General features: G+C 40.8%; 1 protein-coding gene across 2 annotated transcripts in view; it reads right to left on the bottom strand.

The window, feature by feature from the left end:
• Positions 1-16,477, bottom strand: part of FZR1 (fizzy and cell division cycle 20 related 1) — a 35,395-nt gene that overhangs the window by 2,417 nt on the left and 16,501 nt on the right. For both annotated transcript variants that reach the window (XM_063455919.1, XM_063455918.1), the window contains exons 3-12: positions 12,644-12,769; positions 8,689-8,752; positions 8,105-8,232; positions 7,330-7,412; positions 7,059-7,242; positions 6,861-6,926; positions 1,569-1,671; positions 1,227-1,411; positions 885-1,118; positions 681-785 (exon numbers count right to left, since the gene is read on the bottom strand). In XM_063455919.1, the coding sequence (XP_063311989.1) occupies positions 681-785; positions 885-1,118; positions 1,227-1,411; positions 1,569-1,671; positions 6,861-6,926; positions 7,059-7,242; positions 7,330-7,412; positions 8,105-8,232; positions 8,689-8,752; positions 12,644-12,769 (1,278 nt within the window). The remainder of the gene's footprint in view (positions 1-680; positions 786-884; positions 1,119-1,226; positions 1,412-1,568; positions 1,672-6,860; positions 6,927-7,058; positions 7,243-7,329; positions 7,413-8,104; positions 8,233-8,688; positions 8,753-12,643; positions 12,770-16,477) is intronic.

The following is a 16,477-nucleotide window of genomic DNA, read 5'->3' as shown; positions in this document are numbered from 1 at the left end:
CATAGCACAGATTATCTGTGCTAGAGCGTCGCTGGACGTCCTCACGCTGTGTGAGGACCTCCAGCGTCGCTCATTTCCTCATAGGAAAGCATTGAAAATCTTTTTCAATGCTTTCCTATGGGGAGTACTAATGCGCATGTGCGGCATTGCTGCGCATGCGCGGCATTGCTGCGCATTAGTTCTCCCCGGCCAGTGGGCGGGATCAGTCTCGTCCACCGGCCGACGGAGACAATAGGAGGAGCGGCGCGGAGGAGGAGACAGCAACGAGGGACATCGTCGCTGCCTCAGGTAAGTGACTGAAGGGGTTATCACCCCTTCAGCAACTGAGGTTTGGGGGGTGGGATGGAGAGGGTACCTCCAGAGCCAGGAAAACTGTTTTCCTGGCACTGGAGTTTTCCTTTAAGGGGAATTCCAAGTCTAGGTTATAATCTTAATCATTGCAATGGAGTCAGATTTTTTTTTTTTTATATAAATATAATAATAAAAAAAAAAAAAATAATAATTAATTCACTTCTCTGGAATGTACATCACTGAATCCCCATGAAATGCTCAGTATTCTTTTAACCTTGTATTAAAAAGACTTAAATTACATCATGAGTAAATGTTCTAATTCCTGGGAAGAGACCGTTACCCCTTCAGGAATACTGTACGGACAGGGAGATTTTAGGAGAGTAACTTACCAGATAAAGAACTCTATAGGAATGTCCGGTAAGCTTTGCCACCTGTGTGAGTGATGGATACTTCCACACTAGGATCTGGTTCTGAGAGTAACCGTGCGTGCTTACCTGTTAAAAGGAGAAAGAGACAAAACAGAAATGGTTTAAATTTCTAGATATTAGTTCATTAGTAAGGAATATGCTCTTCAGTAGTGAACCAACACTCACCAGCTCATTGGCATGTTTAGACCAGGCTAAGTTGCAGACCTGTGAGCCAGTATCTATACACTGCAGGGGCTGGCCAGTAAGTGTGTTCCAGAAGCGGATACAGCGATCAGCAGTGCCCCCACCTGAGGCAAGCAGACCGTGTTGATGTGGGGACCATGCTATAGCCTTCACTGCAGCTAGATGTTCTGTATACTGCTGGACGGGGCTCAGGCTAGAGTGATTCCAAACCAGGAGCTAAAGCAGATTACAAGAAACGTATGTACATTAATCAATCCCGGAAACAAAACGGTAAGCAATTAAAGACCTGATCAAGCACTATGTATTAGTGGTACAAGCTTGTACCTTGTTGTCATTCCCTCCAGAAGCCAAGAGTTGATGATCTGTGGACCACTTCAGCCCACACACTTCTTGCCTGTGACCTTGCAGCCTCCTTTCAGACTGGATAGGTGGGGTACGGATGTCTCGTTGCAGGATCATCCTGTCTCTGCTCCCAGAAGATAGCTGATCAGCATTCCAAGCCAAAGCTCCTATAGTAGTGAAATCCAAGAACAGTTAGGATTGTATGGTTTTATCTCGGGTGCATTTTACATGGGCAGGGTAGACAACAAAACTACATTTAAACAAACAAGAATATCATTGACAAGAAGATGTTTTACTTAAAAATATTTTTGAAAAATTCCTTACCCACTCGAGCTGTGTGTCCCTCTAGCGTAGACAACTTCTTCCCAGCTGACGCATCCCAGATCTGAACAAAGCCTTTATGCGTGCCCACAGCCACTAAATTTCCCTGTGTAGATGGATAAATACAGGATTTCTCAGTTTTAAGCAGAAATCTAAGAAAAGCCAGTCAACCATCAGAAACAACTCTAGCTTCCAGTTCATGTTGAAATAAGTTGATGGACACTATAAAAATCTTGCACAATGCCTCATCGTAAATCCCAAAGATCAAGCGTCTATCAACTGGGAGGTCAATGACGGACGTGCTCCGCAACTTCCAGACTTGGCGCTGACACACATTACAGCGTTCCCACAAGACAAACACAGGGACCCAATATGCCGGCAGCAAAATCAGGGAACGCATGCCTATCTTTGTCAAATACTCATTTTGACAGGGTTTGAATTTCACTAAACTCCAACCCAGGTAAGAGATCTACAGAGACAAAGTAGGAACGTGGTCTCTGTATTTCTCCTTCACCTGACGTTCGACTCATGGTGGAGTCCAAGTGTCAATCGTGATGGCTACAGGAAACTGACTCGTGATGGCTACAGGGAACTGGCTCGGTCTATGGAGATCCTACGGTCTTCTCCATAGACCTCAATGTGGTCACACTCTTGCGCCACTGAAACCGCATAAACTTTGAGGGCCAGACAACCTGTATGGCCTTTACTACAAAACATTTTCAGCTATTCTTTCACCATATTCGGCATCACTTTAATTTCAACATTACTGAATGTTCAATCCCTAAAGAATTCATGCATGCACATATTACTATCCCGAAACACCCTGACCCAAGTGGATTTTGTACCAACACGCAAAATAAATAATGTAATCCAGCTTTGATAGAGTACATTGTGGGTATATTCGAGAAGTTTTGGTAACTCTGGATTCCTGCCAGGTTTCTTAGATAGTTAAATTGTTATACGAATGTTCCTCTGTAATAAAAAAAAAACAAAAAACAAAACCAAGCAAGTTTAATCCCTTTGTCATCTCCAATGACTCCCGATAAGGCTGTCCACTTTCCCCTGTATTATACGATTTAGCTTTGGAGCCCTTTGGGATAGCCTTCGTAATAATCCAAATATCCTATATCTCCACCATATTCAGCACCTTTGGTCGTTTTGTGGATGACATAAAGGTGGCATTATCAGACCCCATTTCCATTCTTCCAGCTCTCAAAGAAACTTTGGTAATGTGCAATATCACAAAATAAGTGTATCCAAATCACAGGCATTATCTATAGGAATACTCGTTTGGAATGGAGACATAGCTTTAGATATTTGCAACTGTCATATTGGATAAAATCTATTAATCCTAATCCAGCCATGGCTTTTTATCCCACTTATTCCCAGTAATCAGTAATGATTTTAAATATATAACTGGGTAAAGCTAAAATGTAAGCATTGTATTGTAAGGTTTGGGTTTTGAGATTTCTTTGAGAACATAAAAAAAAAAAAAGTGTCTTAATGAAAAAACTGAGCGTCTATGGTGTTCTTGGAGACAATGAGAATTGGAGGTCACTGTACCATTAGAATCGAGATAAACACACCAAAGTGAAATAAAAGCAGCTTTGTCACCTCAAACTTACCTTTCTCCTGTGTGTATAGATCTCTCTACTTTCAATATCTGATCTATTTCTCTTTAAAACAAGAGAAAGTATGGACTGCTTATGTATGTTCCTACTCTTGACAAGGATTGTCAAAAGGAGGAAAACAGAAGACATCATATCCCTCCTTTGTCTAATGTTTTAAAGAGAAATAGATCAGAAATTAAGAAAAGAACAGATTCTGAAAGAGGAAGAGAAAATCTAGGAGAAAGGCAAGTTTGAGGTGACAGACACTTTAACATCAGGTGTTCTGTGGTGTCAAAATATGACCAAATATCAGCCAAATACACAGGCTAGGCAGGAAAAGAGATGGTAGGGTTTGTAAAAACCTAAAGTGCTTCCAACAAGAACTTTAGAGCCTCCGTGACAGACATCTGTCTGATTTTTGACCACCACGGCATGTGCATTTAACATTTTAAATGTTCCAGAGAACTACTTCGGTGGGCAATGTTTACTTCTCCAACAAGCCTTTCTATAGCAAACTGGTAGCTGTAGAGGTTTGCAAAGTATCTAAAACCCCTGGTTTAGATACACTGTGAATTTATCCAATTAGATGTGACAGTAGTTAAGCACTAGACAAGTTGCTGTGGCCCCTAAGACCCAGCCGAAGGATAACGTATTTAAGAAACATCCATGCCTGCTCGAGGGAGAGGGAGAGGGAGAGGGAGAGGGAGAGGGAGAGGGAGAGGGAGAGGGAGAGGGAGAGGGAGAGGGAGTCTTTATTCCATGGATCAGTCCAATTCCACACACAAAGCTAGGTTCTATTGTCATGAAACTGCATATTAAGCACAAACTCGGGCCAACCCACAGGAGAATGGTGGAGATGCACTAAATCCTGTGGGTTTTTCCAGGAAACCTACCAAACCTAATGACAGAAGGGAAACTGATAAAGCAGCCATCTCAAATGTGATTTGTCAGCTACAGTTATGCAAACTCACAGCAGCCAGTTTCCCAGAAGGCTAAACTGAACTAGAAAACTCGCAGAACCATTAACTGCTGAACACAATCAAGAGGATTGTGCAGCTTTTCTAATGTTAAATAACTGATACAAACAGATTGGTGCTGAAGTCCTGGGAACCCCATCTGATTCTACTTTGTCTTAGTTTCCCCAATTAGCTAGGAACATCTCAATATCTAGCTGGAGGGGGGGGTGTTTCTAGCATAATAGGTTTTGTTTTTGAAAATGTTTGAACTGTATGTATATTACCATTTGCTTTGGGGACCTGGGAGACCTTACCATAAAGCCATGCTAAGTGGGCATTATTTCTTTAGCTATTTGTGTTGCAGCTAGTCATTAATGTAAAGTGAATATGATTGCCGTCATTAAAAGACACTAAATTGCAGTGAACTGAAAACCAAATTGTGAAATGTTGCAAAATTACTAACTTGGCTATAGTTACAACTTGGAAACCAAATCGTAAAATTTAGATTAAAGGGACAGTATAGGCACCATAACAACTTTAGTTTAATGAAGCAGTTTTGATGTACAGATCATGCCCCTGCAGTCAGTTATCTGCCATTTAAACGTTAAATCATGGTTTATACGGCCCTAGTCACACCTCGCTGCATGTCACTTGCACAGCCTTCCTAAACATCTTATGTTAAAACTTCCTTTATAACAAACAGTCTGTTTAATTTAGAATTTCTCATCTCCTGCACGGTTAAGAGCCTTCTAGATACTGTAGAAGTTTTCAGTGTGTGCGATTAAAGTTCAATTTACAGAGCAGGAGACAAACTTCGAAAGCAAATGGTCTGATTGAAAATGAAATTACCGTATTTATCGGCGTATAACACGCACCGGCGTATAACACGCACCTCATTTTTAGGGGGGAAATTTCCCCCCTCCCATAGTATTCCCCCCTCCCCTCCCATAGTATTTTCCTCCCCCTCCCCTCCCATAGTCTACTTTCCTCCCCCTCCCCTCCCATAGTCTACTTTCCTCCCCCTCCCCTCCCATAGTCTACTTTCCTCCCCCTCCCCTCCCATAGTCTACTTTCCTCCCCCTCCCCTCCCATAGTCTACTTTCCTCCCCCTCCCCTCCCATAGTCTACTTTCCTCCCCCTCCCCTCCCATAGTCTACTTTCCTCCCCCTCCCCTCCCATAGTCTACTTTCCTCCCCCTCCCCTCCCATAGTCTACTTTCCTCCCCCTCCCCTCCCATAGTCTACTTTCCTCCCCCTCCCCTCCCATAGTCTACTTTCCTCCCCCTCCCCTCCCATAGTCTACTTTCCTCCCCCTCCCCTCCCATAGTCTACTTTCCTCCCCCTCCCCTCCCATAGTCTACTTTCCTCCCCCTCCCCTCCCATAGTCTACTTTCCTCCCCCTCCCCTCCCATAGTCTACTTTCCTCCCCCTCCCCTCCCATAGTCTACTTTCCTCCCCCTCCCCTCCCATAGTCTACTTTCCTCCCCCTCCCCTCCCATAGTCTACTTTCCTCCCCCTCCCCTCCCATAGTCTACTTTCCTCCCCCTCCCCTCCCATAGTCTACTTTCCTCCCCCTCCCCTCCCATAGTCTACTTTCCTCCCCCTCCCCTCCCATAGTCTACTTTCCTCCCCCTCCCCTCCCATAGTCTACTTTCCTCCCCCTCCCCTCCCATAGTCTACTTTCCTCCCCCTCCCCTCCCATAGTCTACTTTCCTCCCCCTCCCCTCCCATAGTGTACTTTCCTCCCCTTCCCCTCCCATAGTGTACTTTCCTCCCCTTCTTATAATTACTTACCTGTCCTGAAGCGTGGGCCGGCTTCACAGCGCGCACCGCGGTACAGGAACTTTAATTTCAGGTTCCGGTTTCTGGCGGGACTGAAAGGAAGTGTGCACACTATTGTGCACACTTCCTTTCAGTCCCGCCGGAAACCGGAACCTGAAATTAAAGTTCCTGTACCGCGGTGCGCGTTGTGAAGCCGGCCCACGCTTCAGGACAGGTAAGTAATTATGGGATATCGGCGTATAACACGCACCCACAATTTTTCCCCTATTTTCAGGGGAAAAAAGTGCGTGTTATACGCCGATAAATACGGTATTTTCTCTTTGTGCAGACTGGGCAAGTCACAGCCAGGGCAGGTGTGGCTAGGGCTGCATAAGAAATGGGTAATTTAACTCATAAATGGAGGACAGATTGCAAGGTCAGGATCTATACACCAAAACTTCTTTATTAAGACAGTTGTTTTGGTGCCTAGTGTGTCCTTTTAACGGAACACTATAAACACCCAGGAACAGGAATATTTTCATTGAAGTGTTTCAGAGAGAGCATCTAATTGGCACAGCATGGCAGTTTGTTGTGCATGCATATTGGCATTCCAATGCGAAGGCATTGGATTGGCTGGGATCATCGATCCTGGAACAGCCACAGACAAGGTGCATGTGTGATCAGGGCACCAAAATGTTTGGAGTATAGTTTGTATTCCAAACGCTAGTGTTCCTTACACACACACAAAAAACTAATTTATATAGCAGCAGACAACGTTTAGCAATAACCAAGACTTGTTACCCCCTCTAAAAGGTTTTGTTAAAATGTATTTTTGGACAGATGCACTGGATGCAAATTGCACAGTGAAAGTGGATCTACACTTCTCAGTACAAGTTAGTGGTCACTGCACATTGGCCCTGACTGTACATTTAAGCAAAAATACTAAAGCTATGCATTGCTCTCACTTACCCTCTCAGACCACCCCACCGAGGTAACAGAATCACCTTCTACAGAAAGGTCACAGAGCCTGGTCACCTAGAGAAACAGAAGATACATATAGATTTAGTTTTTGAGTGTACGATATGGAATCCCTGGCTCATGAGAGCAACAAGACACAGAACTTCTCTCACAAGTGTTACGCATGCACTTCCAAACAAGCTTACTCACCTGGCTAGTACATGCACTCCACAAATATACACAGGTTCCTAGGCCAACACTCAACACATTAAGGGATGACCAGTCCACCAAGTTAAGGTAAAAGTCATCTTGCAATTCAGGTGCATCCAGAACTTTAAAAGGTATCTTGGAAATTTTGCGTGTAGGTTTTCGTGGAGAACGTAGAAGTTTCTGACTAAAAAGGCAAGAGACGATTCAGGTTAGTGGCGGAAACAGGTAATCATGGCATTGGAATAATACTGAAAACACACTCCATATTCACCTTTTGTTACTCACTGGTGACAGGGAATATGGAGATACTTCATTACCATCATCTGGGCTTGATCGCTTTGAACTTAGAGAATACTACGATGTGGGGGGAAAAAAAAATATAAACAATATACTTCATTAACTTGTATAACCATTTAAAATTATCCACACCCCCTCATCCCTTTTTGTTCTGGTGTATATTTGAACCTGGTGACCTCACTTCATGGGTAGAGGTAGCCTGGTCTTCTCATCTATTGAGAATGCTTTACTGCTGAGCATTCTCAATGTCAGCTGAAAGGTCAAGAGATGGCTTTAAAAACATGGATAAAAGACCATTCTTGTGTGGAAGTGGAACTTTTGTATTTGTGACAGATGAGCAGGTGGCCGGGGTGCCTTGGTAAACCATGGTTTTGGTGAAAACTCCCAGAAACTGTCAGACGCACAAAAGGGACGACACCATAAAGTACCACAGCATGTAATGGTTACGTGAAGACTTAACAGAAACTTTACGTTTGACAATTACCAAACACCCCTATCTTGCTCAGTCATCTAGTGTCACACACGGTAAAAAATTCACGACCTTACACATGAAAATAACCGTGGTAGCAATAATGGTGTCAGTCTTTCATTACAATGCAGACATTATTGCCCCTAACCCTCCTATATTCTGAACTAATCTTTCTCCAAAAAAAAACAAAAAAAAAAAAAAAAAAAAAAAAACACAGTATTCTCCCCCCCCCCCCCCCCCCATATTATCCCTTTTAACACAGGAAACACTAAAGAATTACCGTAAACAAACTCTTTTTCTCTGGTGTGGAAGGCTGAAGACGACGATCCTCTGTCTGGGGGTCTTGCACCTTTTCTATTCCAGCCCCCAACAACTCATTCTTAAGAAGTGCAGAATATGCCAATCCATCTGGGAGAAGGAAATGGATCACAAAGTGATCAGTATGCAGATCAAGGGAACCACAGGAGTTATAAGAAAGAACGTGCAGTCCTATACTTCTTGGTACAGATGTAAAGACAAAAAACACGGAGGTTTGGAACAGCTGCACTGCGTCCGTGAGATCTGGCTTCCCTCAATCATATTGATAAGGGTGGTCACATGAAAATGTAGCGCTTTCAATTTCCAGACACCATTACACTTATATGTACATATTGTGAATGAAAGGTTCACTTTACTTGGTTTTCAATTCAATCAAAATTCCAGGTACTCTGCGCCCCCATGTGGAGGAAAGTGCACACTGCATTCTGCAGTTTTAATCTATTGACACCACTGAACAGCTTTATTGAATGAAATAGTAACAAAATGGTAAAATCTTAGATTCAAAATATTAGAACGTAAACAAGCTTACACATTTGAGTCACATACCTTTTCCACTATCTGAAGTAGCATCTTTGGCTTTTCGGTTCTGACTAGGAGACTTTTCATTTTCCTACAGGATGGGGGAGAAATTAAATAAAAAATTTTCCTTTTTGTATTTCACACATGTACCTGCCTTGTGTGGTTTTGTTAGGGTTTCTGTAATTCAGGCCATGGTACTTTATTCATCATAAATATCTCTTGCAATCTTAAATGTGCTCCCTGTGACCTCCCTCCCCTCCAGAATCCATATAGATTAGTTATATATTCTACCGTTTTACTTAATACCTTTCTTTGGGAAGAGAGAGCCTCTTGTGCCCAGTATATTTTAATAAATTCCTTTTTAACCATGCAAAATGACCTACTCTACAGTAGTGATCTCTAATGAAACGAAAAAAAAAAAAACAGCACATTATTTGATTTTTCTTTAAAAGATTTAGAGGATAACCACAAGGTAACCATGCATTCACTTACAAGTTTTCTGCCCCACGGGGAATAAAACCCCAACACACACACACTTTGTCTGCTGCCTTTGAAAGCCCTCCCCTTCTGCCCCAGTCCAGACTTTCTGTGACACAAAGCACTTCAGCAAGCGAGAATGAAATGGGTGTTTAGAGAGTTTCATTTGTGCATTGTATAAAACACCATTCTGATCTTGGATGCTGCACAAAAGTGGTTACAATAAATCAACCTGGAAAAAGACTAAAGAACTACTAAGATTTCATGACATAACATACCATCCCAATCTCTAACAGGCAGTCACATATATGAGTTCCTAGACACTACATCCAGTAATAGACAACTTCACTGAAAACATGGTTCGATAAAAAAAAAAAAAAAAAATCACTCCCATCGTAGTGAATCACAAATCCTTACCTACAAAGTAGAGCCACATTGTAATGGGTAAAATAATTTACAGTCAATATGTTAGGCATGAATAATTCTGATGCTCTACATGAAAATAGTTTGCAACTCAATTTGTTACAAAAATGATTTAATGGAGGGTTTTCAGTGTGTTTTTATATGGACAGTATTCTTAGCCCTACGAAGATTAATACTGCAGTTTCTCTAACATTCTTTGCGCCATAAACAAATCTTTTCTGACCCTTTTCCAATCTGCATGGTTACCCTTTTTCTGTACTTTGTGTCATGAATGCTTCCTGTGAGTGGTCATTCAGATATTGACTTTGTATGAGAAACAACTAACTGCAATACACATAAAAGAAGAAGTGCTTTAGAACGCTTAGTTAACATCATGATTGGCTATGGCGGGGAGTTTACATATTCTACTGCACAGAGGGGAGGACGCACACTTAAAGAGTTATTTTAACACTGCACAATGCAGAAAGACAAAATTGAGCACATTCAGCACCAACGATTAGTCTGCTAATGCCAGGAGTAGCAAAGACAGCATGTGCAGAAACAACATCCCGAGCAAAGACTCATTTATTTCAATGATTTCCTATGGAAACATACCAAGGTACTTTTATGAGCAAAAACTCAACTTATTAAAAGTTAACGGTCAGCTCTTTGGTAGAGACTTTTCCTTGTCCCAATTCAGTAGTGTTTAGTGGGGCAAAGGAAACAAGTAAAAATACTTGCCTCTGTCAATTCCATGTTCATGGCGAAATAGTTACCCCATGCTGCACAAGGAAAAGGTACATACTCAAAAGACCTTGCATAGCGCTGTAAATGTTGATGTACCCATGCATAGACACTTGAAGAGTTTAAGTGGTATTCCCTAGCTAGGTCTGGTCAACTAGACATGCCAAAATAAAAATATACAAAAACACAACTTGTCTATTAGATTGTGCAAAAGTATACATAGTGACAGGTCACCTTTAAGCAAGGCGTGTTGGCCAGGGTTAAAACAACTTTGTACAAAAATCTTCTAAAATGTATATTTATTTCTTTAAACACAGCCTCTGCAAATCTGTTTAATCCTGTTAACCCAGAGAATGCCAGGCTTAGCTGTGCTCAGAACACTACTACAATAAGCAGGCCAACCGTAGTAAACATAGGATTCCATCCCACTATATTAAAGGAAACAATCCTGGCCCCATAAAAAGTGTCTAAACTAAGTTGTTATGGTGCCAGGAGGCCCTCAGGTGCATGCTTACCTCAAAGGAACACTATAGAGTCAGGGAATACAAACGTGTATTCCTGTCCCGCCCGTAACATTATAAACATGGCTTGTATCAAGCATACCACTGTATTATGTACTATTGAATATGCCATACTTTGATGGTTTATTTAATCTGTGACAGGACGCCCTTACCAAAAGCACGTCTGTGATGTTCTATATCTCCTATGCTCTCAAAAATAAAGAATAAAAAACTTGAAACAATGCATCTCTATGGGGAAAGTACTCACTAATGTAAACATTGCCTTTTCCGAAAAAAGGCAGTGTTTACAGCAAAAGGCTTGCAGGGACAGGCTATAGACACCAGAACAACTACATGAAGCTGTAGTTGTTCTAGTGACTATAGTGTCCCTTTAAAAAGGATTAAACCGATGATCTCCAGGTCCCCAAGGCAGGGGCGCAGCCGATTGGCAAGATGAGGAATAAGCAGCTCCACATTCATATAATAAAAACCCACACCACTCCTAAAGCCAGTTTACATTTGATTGAAAATGAAACCTTTTTTTAAAATGCAGGCGGTGTCAAGTCACAGCCAGGGAACGTGTGATTTAACGCCTAAGTGACAGAATTGAGCAGTGAAACTTCAGAGGAATGATCTATACACCAAAACACCTTCATTAAGCTAAAGTTTTTTTGATGCCTATAGTGTCCATTTGACATCTGTATCCAATTCTACCCTCCCCAGATATTTCAGTAAGAGAGATGATCATATCACATATATCCCTGCTCAGCAGGTTTTATGAGATATGCAACTACAGACTCAACAGCAGTTCTATTTATAAGTAAATGCAAATAAAAAACAGTTTCCTTGATGCTTCAGAGATGTGACAAGAAACACTCCAATATTGATTAGCTATAGTGTCCCTTTAAGTATCCATTTAAAATTCAATTTAAACACTTAGAAGACACAAAAACGTAACAAATACACACTTTTGTTAAAACAAGTTTACCAGTATCTTTCAGGGGACAGACTTGGCAGTTAAATTTCCACGTGGACATGTAATCTTAAAGGATCACTATAGTGTCAGGAAACAAAGCGGTTCCCCCTCCCGTGGCGCTGAAGGGGTTAAAACCCCTTCACCAGTTTACCTTAATCCAGCGCCAGGCTCCCTCGGTGCTGGTGACCTCTCCTCCCCCATTGACATCAGCGGAGCTGAACGCGCATGCGCTGCAAGTGCCACGCGCATTCAAAGTGTCCATAGAAAAGCATTTCTCAATGCTTTCCTATGGACGCTCTGCACGATGGAGGCCTAATACGCGCCTCTAGTGGCTGTCCGGAAGACAGCCACTAGAGGCTGGCTTAACCCCAAATGTAAACATAGCAGTTTCTCTTAAACTGCTATGTTTGCATCTGAAGGGTTAAAACCTGAGGGACCTTGCACCCAGAGTATGATGTCCAAATGATTATTTCTTCATTGATAAAGGAGCAATTCAGGGCAGTGTTTCACTGATGTACACCCTAGGTACAGACAGCTCATGCAGTGAATATTCACTTCCAACGCAATCAGAATGGTGGCAGAGTTAATCATTTGATGGAAGCCTGCTAGACAAGTTGTGGTGCTGCATCACAGTAGGGTGTGTAGAGAAGTACTAGACTCCATCCCTCCGATTACGTCGTCACAGAGCAATATACATATTAATAAAAAATGTTTTGTGCAACCATGGGGGAGGGGAACCCCTCTGCCAAAAAACAAAAACCTTTCTATTGTCCCTTAAATATACACACACACACACACAGAGCATTTTAGAAACTTTGGATTATTACACAAAGCTAATCAAACCCAGCAACCTTCCAAACAGCTCTCCTTAAGCGTTACTTACATTTATCCGATGGAAATTGATACTCCAGTTGGCGCCAGCTCTGGATGGTATAAATCTATCTCCATGTTTACTTGGAGAAGATATTGGAGAGTTTGATGGGGTAAGCGTTCGTCTAATCTCAGCTACCTGCAAAAGGAGTAAAGAGCAACTATATGTAATCAACATAAGGAAATACAGTGATTATGGTACTCAGAGTGATGACTAACAAGCAGACGTGCCTATTATACACTAAACACCCACAGAGTTATTTGCTAAAGTAGGAATTGTCAGGAGTTTGAAGTGAATGTCCCCATGAAAGACCAAAATAGTCGAACTGGAAGAACAGGTTTTGCTGTTTTGGCCTTAAATTTGAGATTCACTAAAGTGAGACGTCAAAGGCAATTTAAAATTTATGGCCAAAGTAGCCAAGGTGGAAGCATAGCTGGCTTAGAGAATTTCCCTGGCTTGGCTATTTTGATCTTAAACTTGAAATTCACTTTGAATTCATACTTAAGTGAATAACCCTGTATGGATTCACAACAATTCTCCCATTGGTAAATAACCCTGCCAATATTAAAATGCAGTAATAGTTAACTTGTTAGGTTCATTATATAGGTTTTACATAAGTTACCCTACTAAAAGTATATACCAAAAATGCAAGGAAAAAAAAAAAAGTGTGTTTTTAAAATTATATATATATATATATATATATATATATATAAACTGTTCTTATATGAATCACTTCTATGTAGTGTTCAGCAAATATGCAATTCTCATGACATTTAATTGATAAAACAGATGCATTTTGCAGGAAAACAAAGAGGTCAATCTAGCCCTACAGAAAATCTACCCCACAAGTGTTCCCATCAAAAACTGAGAAGTTTGAATAATAGGCAACATATGTGTCCTTAATCAGGCATTTAAAGCAATCCCACATTCAATCACAGACTTTTCAATCAGAATGGCAGACAGTGATTGATTCACCTGAACACTATAAAAGTTCTCAAAAACAGAAAAACCAACATTAAAAGATTTACTTTTTTTTTTTTAACTTCTCATTACTTTGGGAGTAACAGTTTTGTTTAAAAAAATAGGTTTGGCTTTATTTTTATGATGCAACTTCAGAGGTGATGCTACCAATATCTAACTTTTATAGACACCTCAAAACTGGCATCATTCCAAAATACACATTATATATATATATAATGTTCTAGAAAGGCTACAAAATCACAAAGTAAACTAAAAGTAGACTATAACAAACATCATACAATAACCACAACCAGAGGATTTAATGCAAAAATATCCATTAGATCTGCTGGCAAACGCAAATAGTTACCCTTATATTGCACTCCTGGATGACACTAAACGGCCTGCTAGCTCGTCTCTTCATTCTGCTAATGCAAAGTTTCCCACACTATGACCATGTGTGTCTGCAAGCTGACTTTCCAGTGGACTCCCAGCATTTAAAGCACTAGATGAAGCTCAGGTTGGATTAACAAAGGAGGGTGGGAAACTCAAATGTTAACCTATTGATAACCGGGGGAGGTGACTGTGCATTTGGTTGTGTCCTGGTGGAGGGAGAATGTCAAAAAAGGAGGGAATAGGGGGGAGGGGGCGCAAATAATTTCCTAAAATAAAGGGGCAGCTGTTTCTGTTAGGTCTGCTGAAAGATCTGCTATCAGTCACTCAATGAAGGCATTCAGAAACCTTTAATGAACAAAATCAACAAGGCCTTTTGCGCTACCCATTTCAACATAATAAAAGTAGTAGAAATAGGGAAATCTAACTAAAACGCTGTTTTAATGCATGTCCAATAAAACCATGCCTGTAACAACCACTAATAATTAACTACTGGTTTTCTTTCAGGGTTAATTCACAAAAAGATGTAATAAAGAATCATTTATAAGGAAATTCCAAATTTGGGCCAATAATGCCATACTGGAAAAATATCAGATGAAAGAGAGAGAAAAAAAACCAATACTAAACAAAAACATCTCCAACTTACCTATTTTGCCCTGTAATCTGCCATTCCCATTTAAATTCTTAATTAATAAATCTGTCTATGTTTAAATACATAAGCTTGCACCAGTATTATATTGTATATGTGTATATCAGGACATTATTGAAGACAAGATAATATTAGCTTATTTTTTTTTTATTCTTGTCAAAACACCTTTTTATTATTTATTTTTTTTGCATGTTTACTCTCAAAGCTTTAATGACAACTCACTAAGTCTACCTATTCTGTAAACTTACTATTAGTCTCACTGACCAGCATACATAGTGTGCTTTTATTTTTTTCCTTTTAAGCTACTGCAAACCGTACTACTAGATATTGCTATATCAAAGCTTAATATGTATAGCCTCCCTAGCTAGTACCCACTTAACTTAACCCTAGCAACGGTTAACTCTTGTCTTTAACTCTTGTCTTTAACATAGACTAACTCCTTAAAATTGTGCATGTCAGACAGGAAAGCTCACATGTTAATTGATATGTCAATCTACTGTCTACGTTTTTCTCTCAACAAAACTTAAAAATTGTGCCGTCTCTTCACATGCCATGTTTTGATTATTGTCTGTTATCGCTTACGACTGCTATCGTGGCTGAGTAAGCCTATTGTTATGCCATGCACAACAGAAAATAAAGAATAAAAAAAAACAAAAAAAACAAACACCTTTTTATAGGGAAAGTAAGCACCAAACCCACTACATATTAATGTACTGCGTAGAAGTGGTCCATTTTCATGGACAACATAAAACGGCAGTGTTTATATTTATCCAATAACACACCTCTTGAGGTTGTCGGCCACTAAATCCTCTACCTCCTTAAAGAGACACTGTAGGCACTATAACCATTTCACTGTCCCTATATTCAGTGTTAAAGGAACATGGCCAGGAGGTCCCTGGAACTTCCTTACCATTAGGGGTTAAACCCCAAAGTAGACTCTCTCTGTCCCTGTCCATATCTGGGTTTCAGAAAATCAGTTTGAGGAAGCTCCGACTGCCGCTGATTGGCAGCTGATGGTCTAAATAAATAAGTAGCTTCTTATTCTAAAAAATAAAAATAAAATGTACATACTGCTCTAAGAAAATCAGTGGCGCAACTGTCCAGCTGCAGTCTGTGCTTGCTCACGTCTATTTTCTGAAACAAGACGTGGATAGGGACAGCAAGGAACGGCGTTGGAGAGCCAACTTTGGGATTAAGCAGTGCTTTCTTGCCATACCTGCAATGGGCACTGACAGGCAGAAGCAGTCAGCTGGCACTCTCAGCCACTCACAGTTGACTGATGTTGTTCAGGCTAATGTCTCCTCATTGGCCCAAACAGCACAGAGGGGATGGACTGCTGAGGATTGTCATTTAGCATTAAAATCGATTAAATGCTGAATGGAAGGGTGGCACCAGGGCACTCTTGACACTATAACTACTTAAATGAGATCAAGCAGTTAAAGTGCCTACATTATGCCTTTAAGAGCTTTGATTTTCTAACATCTGGCATCATCACGCACAATGTGATGGAGTATAAACACAGCTAATGATTCTCAGCACTTTATTCAATGCTTCACTATGCTTGTGGCAACTGCCATGCATGATCCATGTGTTCTCAATGTTTCTCTATAAAAAGCATCGATTGGATTAAAAAAAAAAAAATCATGAGAACTGATGACTTCATTGGAGGAGAATCAGCTGATGCACAGAGACTGTCCTATTCCTGGAATAATTTTTTTTTTAATTCTGCTTCTTTAACATAGACTAACACTGAACAGCCTCCAGAAAAAAATATAACTTCAGGTGACTAGATTTAACAATACGCTATTCAGGCATAGCCAACCTTCGGCACTCCAGATGTTTTCGAC

The sequence above is a fragment of the Pelobates fuscus genome, chromosome 5 (genome assembly GCF_036172605.1).
Source record: "Pelobates fuscus isolate aPelFus1 chromosome 5, aPelFus1.pri, whole genome shotgun sequence".
NCBI lineage: Eukaryota > Metazoa > Chordata > Amphibia > Anura > Pelobatidae > Pelobates > Pelobates fuscus.
The sequence above is the reverse complement of the archived record's forward strand: the minus strand, read 5'-3'. Positions and strand labels throughout refer to the sequence as shown.